Source organism: Struthio camelus, chromosome 2 (assembly GCF_040807025.1).
Source record: "Struthio camelus isolate bStrCam1 chromosome 2, bStrCam1.hap1, whole genome shotgun sequence".
Classification (NCBI taxonomy): Eukaryota; Metazoa; Chordata; class Aves; order Struthioniformes; family Struthionidae; genus Struthio; species Struthio camelus.
In genome coordinates this window covers 4,097,405-4,116,528 of record NC_090943.1, presented here as the reverse complement: position 1 = coordinate 4,116,528, position 19,124 = coordinate 4,097,405, and the positions used below count along the sequence as shown (strand labels likewise).

Sequence of the window (19,124 nt, the reverse complement as noted above, 5' to 3'; positions counted from 1 at the left end):
GCCAAATCCTTCAAGAGTAATTTCTATATAGTAACTCTCGTGTTTTCATATAAATGTCCTTAAAACACACCTTTTAGTTAAGGAATTGTAAATCTACAATGACTTCCTTCTCTGTTTATTAAAGTAGGTCATACACTTATGATAGTTACTACAGCAGAAGTCGAAGTAGAAGTAAGAGGAGTGACAGCTATCGAAGATCTAGAAGTTATGACAGACGATCTAGGTATGTTATTTACTGGCATCATTCTATGCAAAAGAATTTGCTAAGTATATACTTAGTCTTACAAAGACTCGACGTCTTTTCCCCAAGCACAAAAATATATTTTTACCAAAAGGTGTAAATGAAAAAAAAAAAAAATTAGAAGTAGATGAAGTGTTTGAGTGAGGAGGACTAAATCAGGATGTCTGACATGTCAAACTGGGAGTGGAGAAGAAGCTAGGGGAAGAAGGATTTAAGACGACACCAACACGTTATCCTCTTTTATTCAGTTCATTGTGTATACATCCACACGAGTTCAAAATAAGCACATAGTACTTTAAAATGTTGCTTTTGATTTAAATCTTGGGAGCTACTTCATTGTAGGATTAAAAAGCACTTAAAATTTTGTGCCCTGTTATGGATTAAAGGCTACCTGGTATGCAAAGAATTCCATTGGACGGTGAGTTCTTCTTGACTGAACTGCAAAAATAGATTAAAAAAAAAAAACACGCACACTACTGGAAGGGAAACCAAAAATTTGTGTTATCTAGAATTAACTTTTAACTTCCTAGAACATGTTTCAGAAGAGCCTTTATCCGCAAATGCAGCGCCTTGCTGATAGCATTGTTTCTACCATTTTCCATCCTATAAATTTAGGATAAATTATCCTTCACAGTCCAGAGGAGTTACCACAGCTGTCAGTGGGCATGTTTCACAGAGCTCAAAAAGGGAGTATGATCTTTATACAGTGGATGAACTTCAGTGAGGATTCATTTTGTACCTTTTAATATGTCCCTTATTACTCGGTGGTAGATAGGACAGATATGTAACACCAATGTTAATTTGTGTGCTCTGCTGTCCTCATGCTCTTTCTTTCGCAACTTTGTGCCAACTCAGAGGACTTCACCCCTACCTATTTCCCCATCTAGTTCTGACGTTGACAATTCCCCTCACGTACTTGAGGGGAAAATTAATGAGATTAATGAGGAGTGTGGGAACAGGCATACAAAATCCATTGTTTTAGGATATAGCGAAGCTTCAGAGGAACAGGGCTGGATTATGGTAGGCTCATCCTTCATCTAAAAAGCTGTCCTTACAGGCATGAGACTAGAAAACTTCTAATGAAAGTTTATTCTGTGTAATCTGTATATGTCCTGTGACTTGTCTGAAACGACCTGGACTGTATTTTGATGCTTGACCAGGTGCTGAGTTTAGGATTCTTTTGGTCTAGATAAGCCGAAACATTTTAATCTGCTATTTCCACCCTCCTCATGTGCTCACTCACTTCTGCTGTTCTGCAGCCTAATTTGATAGACACTTCACACTGAAAATTGCAATATATAAAATAAGGAGTTGTAGAATCATTTTATTTGAGAAACACTTGCAATACAAAACTATGTTTTTAGAATATGTTTGTCAGCTCTTAGTATTTAACAAAACTTAGTTATTGTGAATGACTGAAGCTGTACTGAAGAAAACAAGAGGCCTTGTAGATACAGTCACAGTCTGTCTTCAGTTACACAGAGATTTCATCAAGTAAATATAATTATTTTGATTTTGAGCGTCCTTTAAGGTATATTTCAGTTACATAAAATGTGATCCTATAAAAGACTTCTTGTCCTATGTGTCTGTCCCTTGACAATTTTTTTTGACATGATAAAATGTTGAATTTGAAGCACAACATACAATTTTGAGGCATTTTCATCTTTTCTTTGTAGATCTTATGGCTCTGACAGTGAAAGTGATCGCAGTTACTCTAACAACCGAAGTCCCAGTGAAAGCAGCAGATATAGCTGAAAATGTTTCTTTAACGATGGAAATTGTATTTAAGAATTTTCAGTGTTGTATAAAAACAAAAAAGCTGCTTTGACAGTGCCACAGGTGAAGTTGAAGGGTTTTTGCTGAGCGAGCTGAAACTTTACCATTTAGCAGTGAACTCATGTACCTATGGAGAAGAGTACTGAGTTCAACTCAGCTGTGTTTATATCAAATGTAACTTTTACAAAATAGGAAAGAATTTTGTTTCCTTGAATCGGATTTTCCAAGCCATGAATGACACTTATATGAATTTACTGACACCGCTTTTGTGGGTGCAGCAACCTGTACTGTCTTTAGGTATCTTTATATAAACACCCTAGGGCTTTCAGCCTGTTACTATTAAATATATGCTAGCAACTATAAAACTGTGAAGAAAACTTCTTACAAAGGTTGTCATTTGTAGTTTATTAAAATATTTTTTTTAAATGTTGGAAGATGGGTTCCATGCCGTCTTGTGTATTGACTGTAACATTATATAGTGTGTATATATGCAACAGCTAGGTGATGAAAGCAAAGACTGCCACTCTGTCTTAATTCTTATTGTACTGTGATATTACAAAAGTCTACAGAAGAAGGTGAGAATACTACACACCGTGGTATTGTAAAACTGACAAGTCGTGAGAAACAGTGTATTTAGTCAGTTTTGATCTTAATATCCAACTTGTCTAAACCCGGATATTTTAAAGTGAATCTTGTGATAAATAACAATATTCTGAAGAGTTTAAAAAGTGTTTCCAAATGGTTCTGTTTCCGTTCATATTAGTGCTTGGCATACTTCAACAGAGTTTGAAGTTGACTTGTAAACAGTTGAGGCTATCATGAGTTTGTTTAAAACACTTTTTAAACACTTAAGTGAAAATAATTTTTGAGAAAATTTATTGAGAAAATAAACCATAATGGTTCCTTTATAAAACGTCTGTAGAGGTATCCCATTTGTCGTAGGGAAAAGCATTGCACAGGTATTGAGTTAAATGTTGTTCAAGTGATATGACTATAAAAATACTGACATGCCTGATAAAAAGCATGCACAGTACTTTCAAAGTAAACTTTAATACCAAAAATGGCTTCCCATTACAGATAAATGGTTTGCGGAAGTGTAGTTTTAAAGCTGAAAAGCATTGAGTAATTTTTGCAATCTTCTGATTCAGTTGATTTAAAATCATTTTTAAAGGTTTTTTCAATGTTTAGAAAGTTGTATACTAAGAAGCAGGGTTTTTTTTTTTTTCTAATGGCCTAATGCACTCGGGAAAGTGGGGTCTGTAGTGGAAAAAAACAGGCTAACATAGCTTTATTAGAGCTAATGAGTATGGTTGTGTTATAGCTTTCATTACTGACTTTCTGTAATATCTTGACATGCTTTAGTTTTCTCAGATGTTTTGAAATAGTGAAAATAAGGGTTTTCTTGTTTTTGGTTTTGGCTTTTTAAAAAAAAAAAAAATCTCGGCAGGACCTGGGAGCTTTGAGAAGTAAAAATGGTAATTTCTCGCTTCAACATCAATTTTTACTCCCTTTGTGATTGCACTAAACTACCAAAAATTAGCTTTTGATGCCCTTCTGAAACATGCGAAGAAAGCTCAAAATAAATGTTGGAAACTTAAGGATGCCCTATGTCTATATCCATGAAAAGCTGAATAAGACATCTATACACGGGGTACTAAAACTGACACAACTCTCATTCTGCTTTCCAAAAGAAACCAAATAAATCCAGAAGGAGCACATATAGATCCTTTAAACCCTTTCTTACCTTGTAATTCAATGAAAAAGTGTGCTCGTGTAGTCCTTTTACTAAATCACTATTTTGTAGACTTCTTATAAATGTGCTTAATGTTACAAAGCATTACTCAAGTCAGTTTGCATTTATACACATCTTTCTAACAGAGTAGCAGCCATTTAGAGTATTGAATAAATATTTCCTTGCTAACTCAAGATACTTATGTTTGTGGCAGTATTATAGTTTTAAGGGCAGAAATCACTTGTTTTTCCCCTTATTGAGAACGTAGCAGTAGTGGGCTAGTGGTGTAACACAGTATACAAAATATAAGTATTGCCATTCAACTTTATCTCAAATAATAATAAAAAAGCTCCATAATCTGGTTTTGCCATGTTTTGGATAATCAGAGTTGATTTTTTTTTATTTACTTTTAAGGCTGGGAAAAGGTAGTGAAATAAAAGTAATGTTAACCAATAATTGTAATTGTCCAAACGTATTGCAATGTTACCAATGTCTATTTCATATCTCAAATTATAAGCTTTATAAAGGAATTCACTCTGGTAGATGCTTGGGGGAGGGATGGGGGGAAGTATTTTTTACTTAGTGAAATTATGTTAAGTTGTTCTTCAAATAGAAGATGCACCACTGAGCAGGTTTTCTAATGTTGGTCTTTGTCTTTGCAATTTTGTTATTCAAAAGTAGCTGCTGTTTGTAAAATAAACTTTTGTATATATCTGTGAATGCTGTTTTCTCTACATGTGGAAAAAAATCCCTTACTGCTTGAGGGAAACTAGCAGAAAATTAAAAATATGCTTCAATTTCTGTATCCACTTTTGTCCCTTGCAAGGCTACAAGTTGTCCTTCCTTCTCCTGACCTATGCAGAAAATGATTCCTGTGCAAGATTCTGTACTAGGTTTATACAATAGTCATAGGAGGAACAAATATTTTGAAATTTCCAAGTGATTTTGGAGGTCTCACCATCAAGATCCATAAAAGGTTCCTGTCCTTTGTAAAAATGGATATCCTTAACAGATCTTTGCAGAAATCTCTAAATATGCTCAGTTTAACTACTTTATTAAACATTCTTTTAAGAATACACATTCCCACATCATTTCCGTAGCATATTGGAAATGCAGTATTAGTTCAAGTCAGCAGATGTAATGGCTCAGCAAACTAATCCATTAGTCTTTTAGACCTTTTCGTTTTCCGGAAAAACAGGATTTCATTGGAAATATTGGGCTTATCCTAATGGAAAGGCTAATTGCTTTGGTCTGAGGTGAAAAATGGATTTTTCTTAATGGCAAGGACAAGCAGTAGTGTTTCCTTGTGGTTCAATTTAGTCTTTAGCACGATCTGGCTAACCTGGCATTTTCCAAACTTTGGGGCATTGCTGCTGAGGAGGAGGTACGGGAAATTCTAGGCTGGAAGAAGAAGGAACTCCAGGTGACGGGAGCTACCGTAATGAAAGGTGGGCAAAGAATAGCTCAAGGTCGGGGAGGGGTGAATGGCTACATTAATTTTGCAGGGAAAACAGTGCATACAATAGTACAAGAAATGTTAGATATACTCGGCATTGTATTCTACTGTAAAATACAGTCTCTGTCTTCTCCATCATTAAGGACAGGTGAAGTCTGTGAATTTTTCACTCTTTGAGATGAGAATCTTAACCTATTTATTGCCGATTATATGAAGATACAGCAACTCATATTCTTTCACAAGATTAATGTTTTCATGATCATATGGCAATAAGCAAGCTGATTATGTTAGATATGTTTATTGGTTAATTTCTTAATCTTGAATTAAGCTGATCTTTTGCAAAGAAGCACTGCTGAAATTCCTTCAACTCAGCAAAAAACTTCCCAATGCAAGCATTTAGGATGCTCTTAACAGTAGTATCTTTCATTATTCTTTCGAGAAACTGCAAGTCTTCCTTCTGTGCAAATTCAGATTTGGCTACATGGGTAACAACCTTTATTTCCTATAAATGTATGGTGTTGCTTTTCATGCTTAAAAAGCAATATTCTGTGTGCTATGAGCATTTTTATTTTCATGACACAGATGCATCTCTGGTATTAAATGTTGAATCCAGCCTTCTGTCCTTGGGTGCCAGAAATTAGACATCAAAATAACTGGGCTGGATATCAGGTGCTGCGGACCTGCTGTTTTAGAGGTCAAGCCATCGCCTTGAGTTGGGGTACGGAAGTAAATTGGTAGTATGCGTGGAGCAGGCTGTAAGCAAGTCACTATGCTGTAGTGCACATAGTGTTAGAAGAGTAGCTGATATCCAGTTACGTATTACTAATTAGTGACACTTTATAACATAATATCTCTAATGGATTTTCTTTAATAGAAAAAGAGGGTGTCTATGGTTAGGAAGCTTTGGTCTGTGTGTTTTCACAGAATCACAGAAGCTGTTTTGTTAATAGACTCTTCGCTACCTAGTATCCAGAATACTTTTGGCGTAGCTCTGTAGAGCAAGCGTACAGTCTCCAGCTGCAGGTAAGTGATTTCCTCTGAACTTGTCTAGAATAAGAAGATAAGAAAGGAACTGTCTGGCTACAAGGGTTTCTGTCTATCAAATGAGCGGTTGCTTCCTGTAAAACGCATGTTTAAAGAGCAACAACATAAATGCAATTTGCCTAAGGTATCTACATGCAGAGAGAGCTTGAGTTCCTACTGTATCACTTTTAAACAAGAGCTATTTGCGTCCTGGTACTAGAGGGTAAGAAACATTTGAAGAGCTCTTTCCAAAGATCGCCGAGTATCTGGCAGCGTATTAAATTTCTGTTGATGGCTTTGTGTGGTTCGTCATGATCATGCTTACAGTTTGGACCAGAACACGGTATTTAGATGACCTTGAGCTGCCCGCTGGAATCCATCCGGTGTAATTTCCAAACTGAACTCAGCCCGGGATTTAAATCATGGAAAGATAAAGCTTTGCATGCTCCGCCCCTACTTAACATCTGTATAAATGCGTATTTTTTTTATGGTTGTGAAACAGTAATGAGTTTCCACCTGATTTTAAAGTGGTTTAGCTGCTTAACTGTGGTAACTTAAAACTTTAAAAATCATATAAACGATTAAAGGGACAGAATCGTGAATTTAATAACGCCCATGTAATTTTTCTGATGTAGAAAGGATTACGTGCAGGAAATCACACAGTCTATGGCAGAGTATTTTTTTTTTTTTTTTAATGAAGGTGATATTTCACAGTCGCAGAGGATGTGCCAAGAGCTTGGGAAGGGCGAGGGGGGATGGGGGATTAATTTGGTATTCTTAATTAATAGTTCTACTCTGATGTCTATCTGTCCTTGACAGAGTGTGTTGCTATTCAAGGATACAGAAAATGAATGTCCTTACCTAAAGAATGGGCTAGGGTGGAGAGGGTTGATCTCTGTGCAGCTTGCAGACAGTTAGCCTGTGCTTATGTCCTAGCCCTGGCCACAAGTTATAAAACTCCTTGTTTTTTCACCTCAGCCCTCCTCCTGGGGGACTGTCCTTCCTCTTGTCCTTTTTTCATTGCAGGTCACTGTGCACCCTCTGAGGATAAGGAAGAGTTTTTCTGATGTTCCTAGTGCCTTGGCTACCCATCCCATCATTCTTCCAGTGTCTGGGTAACTGGAGCCCCCAGTGCATTTTGGAGTCTAACAGGGAAAATGAGCTATGAAAGGCATGAGGACTATTAGGAAGGTCCTCATCATCAATGGGAGAGAGTAAGGGGCTGCTTGCTTCACTTGGAGAGAAATGCCTAACAATTGGAAGGTACCAGCAGAGGCGCTTCGTGGTCGCAGCACACCTGACCAAAGGAGATAAACAGATCCACTGAGGCTCTCGGGTCTTACAGTGCTGATTTGAGCAGCACATTTAAAAAAGAAGGACTAAACCCATTCTACTGAGCAGGCTAAATATTTGGCATAAAGAAAGCTCTCTTATCAGCGTAGCTATGCCAATTTATACTTGCCGTCGCAGAGCTCCAAGGGAAGGGGAGGAGAGCGCTTTCCTAGCAAACCACCCCCCATCTTCCCTGCCCACCCAGCATGTCCAGCTCAACTCAAACGCCACTCAGGTTCAGATCAGAACAGTCGACTGCCCGACGTGCTTTGCTACCAAAAAATACCTTTTAAGTTCAGGGGCAGTGCAAAATACTGAGGACTGTTTCAGGTACACTGCAGACTGGCAGAGCCATCTGCGAAGCTTTTATAGTATAAAAGAACTGAGGTACTAGAATAAAAGTTCCTTGGTAGTATCGGTGGCTGTAAACAAAGTTGCAGGCGTGCAAAGGAAAGAAACAGGACTGATCTATGATCATTTTTTCAGTAAACTTAACAGGCTTTTGCAGCTGCGCTACGTGAACCATTGTGTTTCATAATGGCTGTCTAGACTCTAAGTTTTATGCTTCTGAGGTCTACAGTATCCTCTACTGGTGGGTTTCACCATTTAATTAAATAGTATGGAGGGGGAAAAAAAATCTACTTTAATGTGCAGTTTGGTAGTATCATTGAGTGTCCCAAGTTTCCATTTTGAGAGAAATGGTGAATAATCATGCCCTGGTCACTTCATTTCACTTATTTTCAGTGTCTTCCCTGTAGGGACCAATCAGGCTTTATTGTGTCCTGTGACTAGTGCTGTCCAGGGGTCCTTTACATTAGCTGCTAATATCTGCCATATTCATAATGGTAAAGGTAAGAGTGGCGATAGGTCTATAAGCAGCATTGCTATTTGGTACTAAACAGATGTAATTTGGGGAATGCACCTGCTAGCTGTATCTCATATTCTATTGGCTTTGCTAGCTATTTAACTTTAATAATATGATATTATCTGATAATTATTATATATAATATTATATATAATATATATTATAAGTAGCCAGTTAATCGCTATTTAACTTGGTAGTTGAATAGGGATGGGCTTTAGCCCATGCTCTGAAGTGCTTTGTTGACCTCAGACCTTACCTCTTCCTCCTTTAAAGATTCAATCTCTTCTCTCGCGACCAACAGCTGTTCATTTTAGAGTCAAACAAAGGAATATCAGGTACTAGATGTGCTAGTCTACCTGGCAATGCCTGTGGGAGAAAGATGGTCTGGTGAGTAGGGTCTCACCTGGACTTAGACAGTGATGTTCAATTCTCCGTAGTGCCAAAGACCTCGTGTGAGACCTGGGGCGATTCTCTGCTCCTGACACTTCTCTAGCAGTACACTGGGAAGGTGGTTTCTTACCGAGTGAGACATGAGTGGCTACTACGGAAAGGAGAGCTGTCTAAGAATAATTTGGTCAACATTAGTGATGTGAGGAAAAGCATAAAAAACACAGGCCATCTCGTTGTGTCTCCCTGCTTCATCTCCCATGCTACCTGGTGTGATTTCAGACTTCCTGAGACCAAAGAGCAGTGTTACAAAATCTGTTCGTTCTCCGTTGAACGAAGGGAGAAACAAAGTCAAGAAATAAAAACTTTATTCAAAGATCTGTAACTGCAACAAAATAAATATATTTTTAACATCTTTTCCTGCTCCAAAGCTCACGCTGACCTCCAGCCTCTTTTGGTACCCCTTAGTGACGGCGTTCGTACAGCCCTCTTGTGGCAGACTGCCTCTGCGAACCGCGTTGTTTTTCGCTTCTCCCACTAGCTCTGTCCTCCAGAAAAAGCCTGTGCTATCGTGTGCTGCAAAAAGGTCCCTTTTTGCACTAGGTACTGCTTCTCCCTTCCCAAAGACAGAATCAAGTCTGTATATAAATCCCAGTAGTTCTTACCTGGCAGTGAGGATTTTTACATGCAGGTTGAGATTCAGCAATGTTTTAAGTGCTGGAAATAAAACTGCCTGAACTATCCATATAAGGAGAGGCAAACAAAAGCAAACAAACAGTCATGCCTAAACTAAAGAAAGGTCCTTTGCTGTCATTTAAGCCCTGTGGTTAAGAGGAAGAGAAGAAATTTTCCCTTCTACTTTGGCTAGCTTAAATGCTTGGAAGAGTTGTGCTAGTCCTCACCTAAATCTACTCTTGTCGGCGCTAAGTAGCGCCCGGTCTTTTGGCCTTTCTTTGCAACCGCTGCTTCCTCCATCTCTTGATGGTTCTTCTCCCCTGCTGGAGCCTGCAACTGGCCCGCAGCTGTCCCGAATCCCAGTACCCAAGTGGACGACCCTCCGCCAGCCGAGACTTTGCAGGGCCGAGTAGAGCCAAAGGCTCGCTCCATCTGGCTCGCAGACAGCGTTGCTCTTGACGTGTTCCCCCTGTGGGCTTTGCCGCTTTTGCGGCAGCGTGCCGAGGGCTGCTTGCGTTGGAGTCGCGATGCGCTGGAGCCTCTCCCTTCCGCCTGCAGCGTTCCCGCTCCCTCGCCCTGCTGCCTTGTGCAGTTTAAGGATTCTTACACAAGCAGCAAATTTTCCTTTGTTTGCACCGAATTGCTTCCCCCCCCCCCCCACCCCAGGCCATTTCTCTAATATGTCAAGTTTGTTTTGAAGTTTCAGCCCATCCTCCAAAGTGCTTGAAGTCCCTCCCGCTTTGGTATCATTTGCAGCTGTAATAAGCAAATTTTCTATTCATGCCAGTAATTATTAAAAAAATATTTTGAGCAGTACCAGGCCCTAGGACAGGTCCCTCGGGAATCTCAGGCTCTATTATCGCTGCAGTTTCTTGGAGAATCATAAATAACTACTCCAAGTGATGTTCCCTCCTTGGGGCACAGCTTTCCTCCGGATTCACGTCATCGGTCTCCTACTGTCTTTCCTCTTCCCTTGCAAAAGCTCCAACTGCACCACGTTAGCACGGCAGTGCTGGGCAGCAGCCCGAGCGTTGTGGCTGGTCCGTGTTGTGCACGTTGCTGGCAAGCGGCATTCTCGCTGTCTCTCCTTCAGTAGAGAAATGCCATTTTAGCTCTGTCTCTTCTCCCCAGCTGTGATTCTTACTAAACTTGCAAGACTCTGGATGCTCTTCAGATCTGCGCCGCTGTCAGCTTGGCTTGGAAGTGGCCCGTTGGTCCAAAAGTTATTCAGGAAAATGGTCTGCCAGATGGAGAGACAGACGGACAGAGACGACCTGAGCTCATACGCCTCGTTCCCTTAGGCAAGCCGCCTTTGAGGAAGAAAAAAAAAAAAAAAATCCAATCTTGATCCGATCTTGATTTTAAAACGTCCACCGATGACAAATCTGGGAACAGTCTTTGATAAGTTGCTCTGGTGATTAATTCCCTTCAATCTTAAAAAAGAAAAAAATTACTTTGAAATTCAGTTCTAACTTCAGTTTGTTTCACTTAAGCTTCTGCGCGTTGGATCTTACAAACCTTCGACTGAAGGTGTCTGCTACTTGTTTTCCGTACAAGGCACTTGGAGGCTGTGATCTAATCTCCCCTTTAACTTTATCTTTGAAAAATTAAATGAGAGTGCACGATCTTTGAGCTGGTCCCTCTAAGACATGTTTTCCAGTCCTCCGGTTCGTCCTTATGACCTTTTCTACTGAGCGCCTTGCCGCATCCTCCCGGAGCTGAGGATATCGGCGCAGAACATGCTCTTCCAGTAGCCCTTGCTACTTTTATTTCGCCCTCCTGTAAATCAGTCTCTTTCTATTTGGTCTTGACACACGATATCCCTGCTTGGGTAATTAGTTCCCACAGCCATCAGTTTAGGCAGGGGAGGGAAGTTCATCAATTTCTGTAACTGCATGTATATAAATGCATATACATATATATATATATATATATATATATATATTTACACACATATTATATATATGCAAGTACAATTTTTCTTTGATTCACTTACCTTTTAAAGTTGATGGCGCTTGCCTTGTTCCCAGTTCACTGGAAGTGAATAAACCGCGTCAGCTTACCATGTTCCCACCACCCATCAGCCAAGGCAGGGTACCTCTATGCGCCCTCTTCTTACTCATCCAAATTGTAAATGAAACAAGTTAACGTTCTGTGTTGTTGGAAAAAGACAGCCCATAAGGTGCTAATGCCTTCTGCTTCAGGGGTCTCAATGGATAAAGGGCCCGCACATGAAGGAGTGGCAGGGAAGAGGTGGTAATCTAAGTCACGGTGTTTCACTTGCTTTCAAGTATACGCTCGTACTCCCAGGGGCAAAGAATCCCGAACGTATTTCCAAGGAGAATGCTATTTGCAAAGCGCCCTATGCTGGTGTAATCAGTGCTGATCGTAATGAACAATAATATAATTAGAAACGCACAAAGCTGCTCGAATACCTCGGAGTGATCTGAGCAAAACCTGCCAGTTCTGCTGCTCCGGGTCGGGCTGACAGGCTCAAAGTGACTCCTGTAGATCTCGAGCCCTTTCCCCTCTTCCTTGCTGCTTGGCAAAAGGCTCCGGCTGCTACTGAATACGATGGTTTCTCTCTGCAAACCCTGTCCTTCGCATTATCAGCTTACACCCCTAACTTCTGGAAAAGTTCCCCACACCTTGCAGGGACTCAAAAGCCGGAGGGGAGGAGACAGCACTTGGAAATTAATGCAGTTCACACACCTCCACTTTGCCACTCCGCAAAGTATTAATGTTTCCCAGACAGTCTTAAAAATCACGGCAGGGGTCATCTAAGGAAGAAGCAAGGATCTAGTTTGTTTGAACAAAGCAAGTAAAAGTTAGGATACGTTCGGAGACTAGTATAGAAGAAACAGTTAATATCTACCAGTTACTCTGTCTTGACTCCCCTGTATTGCACTGAGCCTTCAGAAATAAGGAATGGAGCTAGCTAGTAAGACAGATTTTGCAGATATGAAAGCTGGGACTGTATTTTGTCATGCTGCATCCTATAGGACTTTGTTTCCTGAATAGAAACTCTTATTTGGGGTAAAGCTTCCCATACTCCCTGGGGACTCTCTTGAATATAAATGCACCTCTAGGTAGTTCCTGTAATTCTTAATCTTGATAATTATTTCAATCAAGATACCAATTTATAACTTCCTGACTAATGAAATGCTGTTTCTTATCGCATTGTCCTTTGATATGTAAAGATGCCTTTGAACTGCAAACCCCTTGCTGGGAAGACCCGTACAGTTTTAACACCTGGCTTGTCAACAAACCAACCCATTGCTGCGATGCAGACATGCCTTTCCTTGCCAGCTTTGTGGGTGACACCTAAACATCGCGGGGCGGTTGCAGTTCAGTCCGTAAGCTTGTATGATGCAGTGTGGGATCCACCTGACGTACAAACCTTTTTGCAACGGATTGGATAAGGAATGACGTTTATTGCCAGTTCTTGGTGAAGTCTAGATGTGAGAAGCAGTAAACCAAGCGCATCTTGCTGGGTCTGGGAGAGCCTCGTTCAGTAAACTGCTCCATTTTTCTTCTAAGTGCAGACATGCCCTTCTGGTTTTAGCCAATGGTTTTATCTAGACCAATATCCTGTTTTCCAGCACCGAGAGTAGGAGATAACATGCACAAAGAACATGCAAATGGCACTATCCTCAATTCGTTCCCCTCTACCGTCCCAGCATCAACAATCATTGCATGATGGTCGTTAGTGGGTACCAGCCTGCCTGTTTCCCTCTGCCATGTGGACCTCTTGTGCATGGATTTGTTCAACCCCTTTTTGAACCTGCTAACGTATCTGGCTCTTGTGGCAGCGGGCTCCAAAGTCCACCACCTGCTATCTGAAGAAGGACCGTGTGTTATCTGTTTTAAGCTGATCTGCTACTAGTTTGAATAACATTTTTGCGTTTTACTTTATTCGCTGCCGTCATGATTCTGTGAACCTTGCGCATAAGGCTCTCCTCAGCCTTTGCTTCTCCAGGCTGAGGAGTCCTGAGTTTTTCATCTCACCTTGTAAAGCAGCTGCCCCATCCCATTAGTCATTTTAGTAGTTGTTCTTTGTGCTTTTCTGACTCCATCGTGCTCTTCTTGAGATGCAGAGATCAGAACTACACACAGTGCTCAAAAGATGGGTAGACTGGGGTTTCCTGTAGCAGTGAAGGATGCCCCCAGTGTTGATCTCCCTACCTTTCCTGAGTATGCCAAACAATTTCTTGGGTTTTTTTTGACTTGAGCACCCGTTGGCTGTATGTTGGGCCCATGATTTCAGAGAGCTGCCGATGACGATTCCAAGATCTCTTTCTGAGCTGTAGTTGCTGGGTTCCAAGCTCAACGTCATCTAACTATGGTTTAGACTTTTTTCTCCAGGTGCTTTACTTCAAATATTTCTATACTAAATTCATTTGAACTTTTTTTGGTCTTCTTACCCACTTTTTAATGTACTTCTGGAGTTCCTCTCCATTGGTATGGCATGTGATGACCTGAAAGAGCTCATCTGCATACTTGGCGATTTCACTGCGCTCTTGCTTCTCCAGATCACTGATGAAGATGTTGAAAAAATTTGGACACAGCACAAGTCTCTGGTGAGCCACACTACTGACTCTTTTCCTTCCTGAAAAGTGATCGTTAAGCCCTACCATTTGACCCTTTTAACCAGCTTTCGTGCAATAAAAAGACCTCTTCTTCAATCCTGTGGCTACTTAGTTTCCTTAATAGTCTTGTCAAGGGCTTTTTAAAAACCCAAATACTTATAAAATCCTGTGGCTTTCCCACCTAGAACACAGAATCCACTTTTTTTTCATGAAAAAGGTTGAATTTTATTGAATTCCAGTGTAGTGCCCTGAAGATAACAGCAGTTTAATCGTTCATGCAGGAAACTAGTGGCTGGAGAAAGGTCTAGTGTGAGAATAAAAATATTTCTTTCCCCACGATGTCAGAACTGCCGAGTCACAAGTGAAGGCTAGGTAGCCATAGAGCTTCCCTGCCTTTTCACACGTCTTCTCTCTTTCCTATTTCTCTCTTCTATTTTTTTCCCATGCTGCAACGAACCAGAGTCCGTGGCTGTCTTTGCAGTTAAATGATGTGACTGAAGCTTTGGTAAATATTCCTGAGTTAGTTTATGTTTCTCCAGCACAGTAGCAGTGAGGAGAGATGTGGCACAGATTGCTGGGCAAATCACTGAAGGCCCTGCTTGCTGGATTTACATGGTTAAATGCACTTTGGAAGCAATGCAGCCGTGGTTCAGCAGCATTAGGCCTATCTGTGCTAGCTGTGCTTGAGTAGCTTAGATACTTTCTAGTCTGTAGTTAACATCTCTCACGCTGCTGTGTTGACACATCCAGTCTGGAGGCCTCTATCTTCAAATGTGCAGTTAGGTAGTGGAGCCCCTGTTCTCCCAACACAAAGACTGAGTAATGCTGTGTTCCTCTGCTGGAACTCACCCCGGGGACTGACTCATAGAATAGTTGGGGTTAGAAGAGACTTCTGAAGATCACCTGATCCAACCCAGCTCTGCTCAACCTAGGGCAGGTTGCCTGGGACCATGTCCTTGTTCTGAATATCTCTAAGGGCGGAGACTCCACAACCTCTCTGGGCAACCTGTTCCAGGGCTCTGTCACCCTCACAGTAGAGAAGCATTTTCTTATGTTCAGCGGGAATTTCCTCTCTTTCAGTGTGCGCTCACTGACTCCCGTCCTGTCACTGGGCACCTCTGAGAAGAGTCTGGCCCTGGCCTCTTGATACCCTCAGTCTTGTCTTCTGCAGGCTGAACAGGCCCAGCTCTCTCAGCCTCTCCTTGTATGAGAGATGCTCCAGCCCCTTCTTCATCTTTATGGACCTGTTCCAGCAGGTCCATGCCTTCCTTGTCCTGGGGAGGCCAGCACTGGACACAGCACTCCAGGTGTGGCCCCCCCAGAGCTGCGCAGAGGGGAAGGATCACCTCCTCGACCTGCAGGCAATGCTCTGCCTAATGCAGCCCAGAATCCCGTTGGCTCTCTTTGCCACAGGGACACGTTGCTGGCCCGTGGTCAACCTGTCGGCCACCAGGACGCTCGGGTCCTTCTCCGCAGAGCTGCTCTCCGGCAGGTCGGCCCCCAACCTGTACTGGTGCCTGGGGTTATTTCTCCCCCCCCCCCCCCCCCCCCCGGGAGCAAGACTTGGCACTTGCCTTTGTTGAACTTCCTGCGGTTCCTGTTTTCCCATCCCTCCAGCCTGTCGAGGTCCCTCCGAATGGCAGCACAGCCCTCTGCTGTGTCAGCCACTCCTCCCAGTTGTGTAGCATCTGTGAATTTGCTGAGGGTGCGTTCAGGCCAGTCACCCAGGTCAACGATGAAGGTGTTAAGCAGTATAGGCCCTAGTATCACCCCCCCGGGGGACGCTGCTGGCTAGTGACTGGTCTCCGGCTGGACTGTGTGGAGCTGATCCCAACCCTTCCTGGACAAGTAGGAACAGCTCAGGAAGCAGGGTAAAGTCAAGTGCACCACACTCCCTCTTTTACATTTCATCTGCCTGATATATTGATGTGACGCGCCTGGAGAAAACATCCCAAAGTTCTGGTGCTGTCCTTTTGCGGCTCCTCGAATGAAGGACCCCACTGTTAATGAGCACTTTTATGTCTGTCAGTACTGCACAATGTATGCAAATACACTCAAACCCCACTGAGCCAGCTAGCTGGAAGAGGCAGAGATCACAGTCTCGCCTCACTATGCATTTTAGTATAAAGAAAGTATTTTTGAAGTCCAGCAGCGGGGCAAGTCATTCAGACTGTGAAGGATATGCGTTAACGTTGCTCCTCGTCTCTGGATTCTCAGATCAAGCGCTGAGAGAGCAGCAAAGAAATAAAAAGATGAGAAACCCTCTGCTTTGAGCAGGATGTTGAACCAAGTGACCTCTGGAGATCCCTTCCAACCTGTTTTGTCATTCTATGATTTCATTTGTGGGGGAGAAAAAAGCTAAATATTTTGCAGGAAACCCGGGCTGGGGAGGGAGGGATTCTCGCCCCTCTTCCTACAAGCAGTTTTTCTTTGCTGCTTAAAGCTTCTCATCACAGTGCTGCAAATTCAAGGGCTTAAAGTGGATTTCCTAATCTTGGCATCACCATGTAAAAAAGAAAACCTAATTATTCCAAACTTTGTAGAAAACAGAACCTGGAATCTAATAAAAGCCCCCCTGAGAATTAAAATCTGGTGGTTGTTGGTTCTCGCAGCTACCTGCTGGTGGACAAATTACCGCGTACGTGAGAAACACTGAAAATACGAAATCAGGAGTACAGACGACCAGCTTCACTGGACTTTCTGTTCAGTCAACGCAGCTGAAAAACAGGCCCTTATTTGCAACTTTGATTCCCCTTCCTGCCTCTGCCAACCAAAGAGAAAAACCAATCGCTAGCGGAGTTTTGATCCCTAGAAAGGAAGCTAAGTCTGAAACTCCACCGGGGCCAGCAGGAAGCGTACTGTCAGTGTTAGGTGGAAAGCACTTAGATACTGCAGTAATAGTGGAATGAAACCCTAAGCACCTCCGATAAGACATATATTCTGCAGCTTTTGGAGGTCACAGCTTCCTCTCAGGCAGCAAGAGTTTGGGTCAGCCTGGGCTGTGATTTGCAGCAGGGGAAGGATGAACTTGGCACGCATGGTAGCATTTAAGCATACAGAGTAATGACATCTTCCCAGGCTTGGATCGTAAACATTTCATTGCGCAGGGGAGGATAAACACTGGCGTGAACTCCTCTTGCCTGCCTGCTACAAGGCAGGGTGTAGTTGTTGCTGGTGGGAAGGAGACCGTCGTCCACGCTGAGACCTGTCTGCTCAGGACGTTTGCCCGTGTCCTCAAATGGCCTTTCCGAGCCTGATCCTGAAACGGATTGCAGCGATGGGAGAGGGTCCCCTGAAACCGGCAGGCCCTGCGAGGGGATGCGTCTGAATAATTGCCTCTTTTCTTTTTCGTAGTTTGAAGGTAGAACCGAGAAAATTAAAGGAAGAGGGGAAAAAAAAAAAATTGGGGTCAACATGAAGCAGCAGTATTTCAGTTGTCCTTTGAGAGCTTGTCTATATTCACTCCGTGGGTGTTCTCATTGCAAGCACTTAAGCGGGAGACGTTTTGCCTTAGTAGGACAGGCTCACACAGCACGGCCCTCCTCGTCTGGCCATAAAAGGACAGCGTATTCTGTACGACCCCCGGGTCCTCCGCACTGCCTGGCTGAGCTAGCGTGCTCTTGGGAGCAGGCCTTTTCTGTTGCACCGCGAAGCTGCTTCTTTGAACCTTGCAATCCTCGTGTTACTGTTTCTTTGTCTCATTGTTTTTTGTGCCTTTTGTTCTGTCTCTTCCCTTCTCCTCCTCTCAGGAGGCTAGAGGGAGAGAGGCCAGAGAGCTTCCAAGAATGTTCTTGCTCTCCCTCTCTCTCTTTTTTCTTTTTTTTTTTTTTTTCTGTTGGCCTGATTTGATCTTTTCTTTTCCACGATCTGTGTGCCTGCTCTCAAAACCAGCTGCTGAGTGAAAACCAGCTGGGCTGAGCAAAAACCAGTTGCTGAGCCAGATAGATGTCTGCAAAGGTGGTGACCATGTCCCTGGCCTCCCTCCTGCATCCTAAGGGTGAGGACGAGGCAATCCAGAGCCCTGTTCTGCCTTGCTCTCTGCCCAAGCACCTGCTAACCCTTATGTCCTGGGTAGTTCAATGCTAATTCAGGAAGAGTCCACACCTAGGAAGCTGGTCTCATGATCTGGAGCAGCATCTATCTATGGGACTTCCAGTCTGTAGAAGCTTTTGAAGATGCTCATCAGAGCACACCTTCTCCTGTCATTGCACTGATTCTTAAAAAAGTGAATCTAGCCCAGGCAGACAAAGTCAGAGAGAAGAGACAGTATCACCTTGGAGATATTCCTGGCTCCCCCACCCCCAGGCCAATGCTTTTGCATGGGTGCTCGCAAACTCGAAAGTTGTCTGAGCTATTGCAGGGCATTGTTGCAGGACCTCAGGTTTCCTCTTTTCCCTCGTCCTTGCTAACACTTCTCTTTGAGAAGACCAAAGCTAAGGAAACGCGAACTGAAGCATCAGAGATCAGAGTCCCCATTAGACCAAGGAAGTGGGAATCCTTCCTGGTTCCTCTCAATGTTCATCAGTCCCTATACATATTTCTAGTAGCTGAGGCTACTCCTTCATTTCAAGACCTTAGTTGCTATCTCATAGCCCCACGAGAGAAAGAAGTTGCAGAAGATGTCCCTTTCACGGCACCAGTCTGCTGGAAAGAGGCTGGATGAGATCCCAGACTTCTGGGTCACCAGGATCTCGTTCCATTTGCTCATCATTTATCAATCTGATTACAGAGAAGGGGCTTCCTTCCTCTATCCTGTCTTTTTCTGTTATCACCTCCAGCCCTGCAGCAGCTCTGTCTTCTCTAACATGATACCAGCAGCACCCAAAGTATTCCACAGGTGCCACTGTCTGAAAGGACATTGCAGGTAGGTCCCCACAGTATCTCCTTGGATAGGAGACTTGTGCGTGGTCCCCCACCTCCTCCTTTTTCCCTGTGTCCCTTACCACCACCCTTAAGGAGGAGACATGCTGGTTTTCTCCTTGCTTGATGTGCTGTTTTTTCCTAAAATATTCTTGAGGCCATCAGCCCTGTCAATACCAGATTGTCTG

The 19,124-nt window shown here is 42.8% G+C and overlaps 1 protein-coding gene across 7 annotated transcripts in view; it reads left to right on the top strand.

The window, feature by feature from the left end:
- Window positions 1–4,461, top strand: part of NKTR (natural killer cell triggering receptor) — a 46,785-nt gene extending 42,324 nt beyond the window's left edge. For 5 of the 7 annotated variants that reach the window (XM_068934111.1, XM_068934116.1, XM_068934115.1 and 2 more), the window contains 2 exons: window positions 125–223; window positions 1,918–4,461. In XM_068934111.1, the coding sequence (XP_068790212.1) occupies window positions 125–223; window positions 1,918–1,996 (178 nt within the window). In that variant the 3' untranslated portion in view covers window positions 1,997–4,461. The remainder of the gene's footprint in view (window positions 1–124; window positions 224–1,917) is intronic. The other 2 variants (XM_068934113.1, XM_068934114.1) reach the window with 1 other exon arrangement.
- Window positions 4,462–19,124: the final 14,663 nt, after the last annotated feature.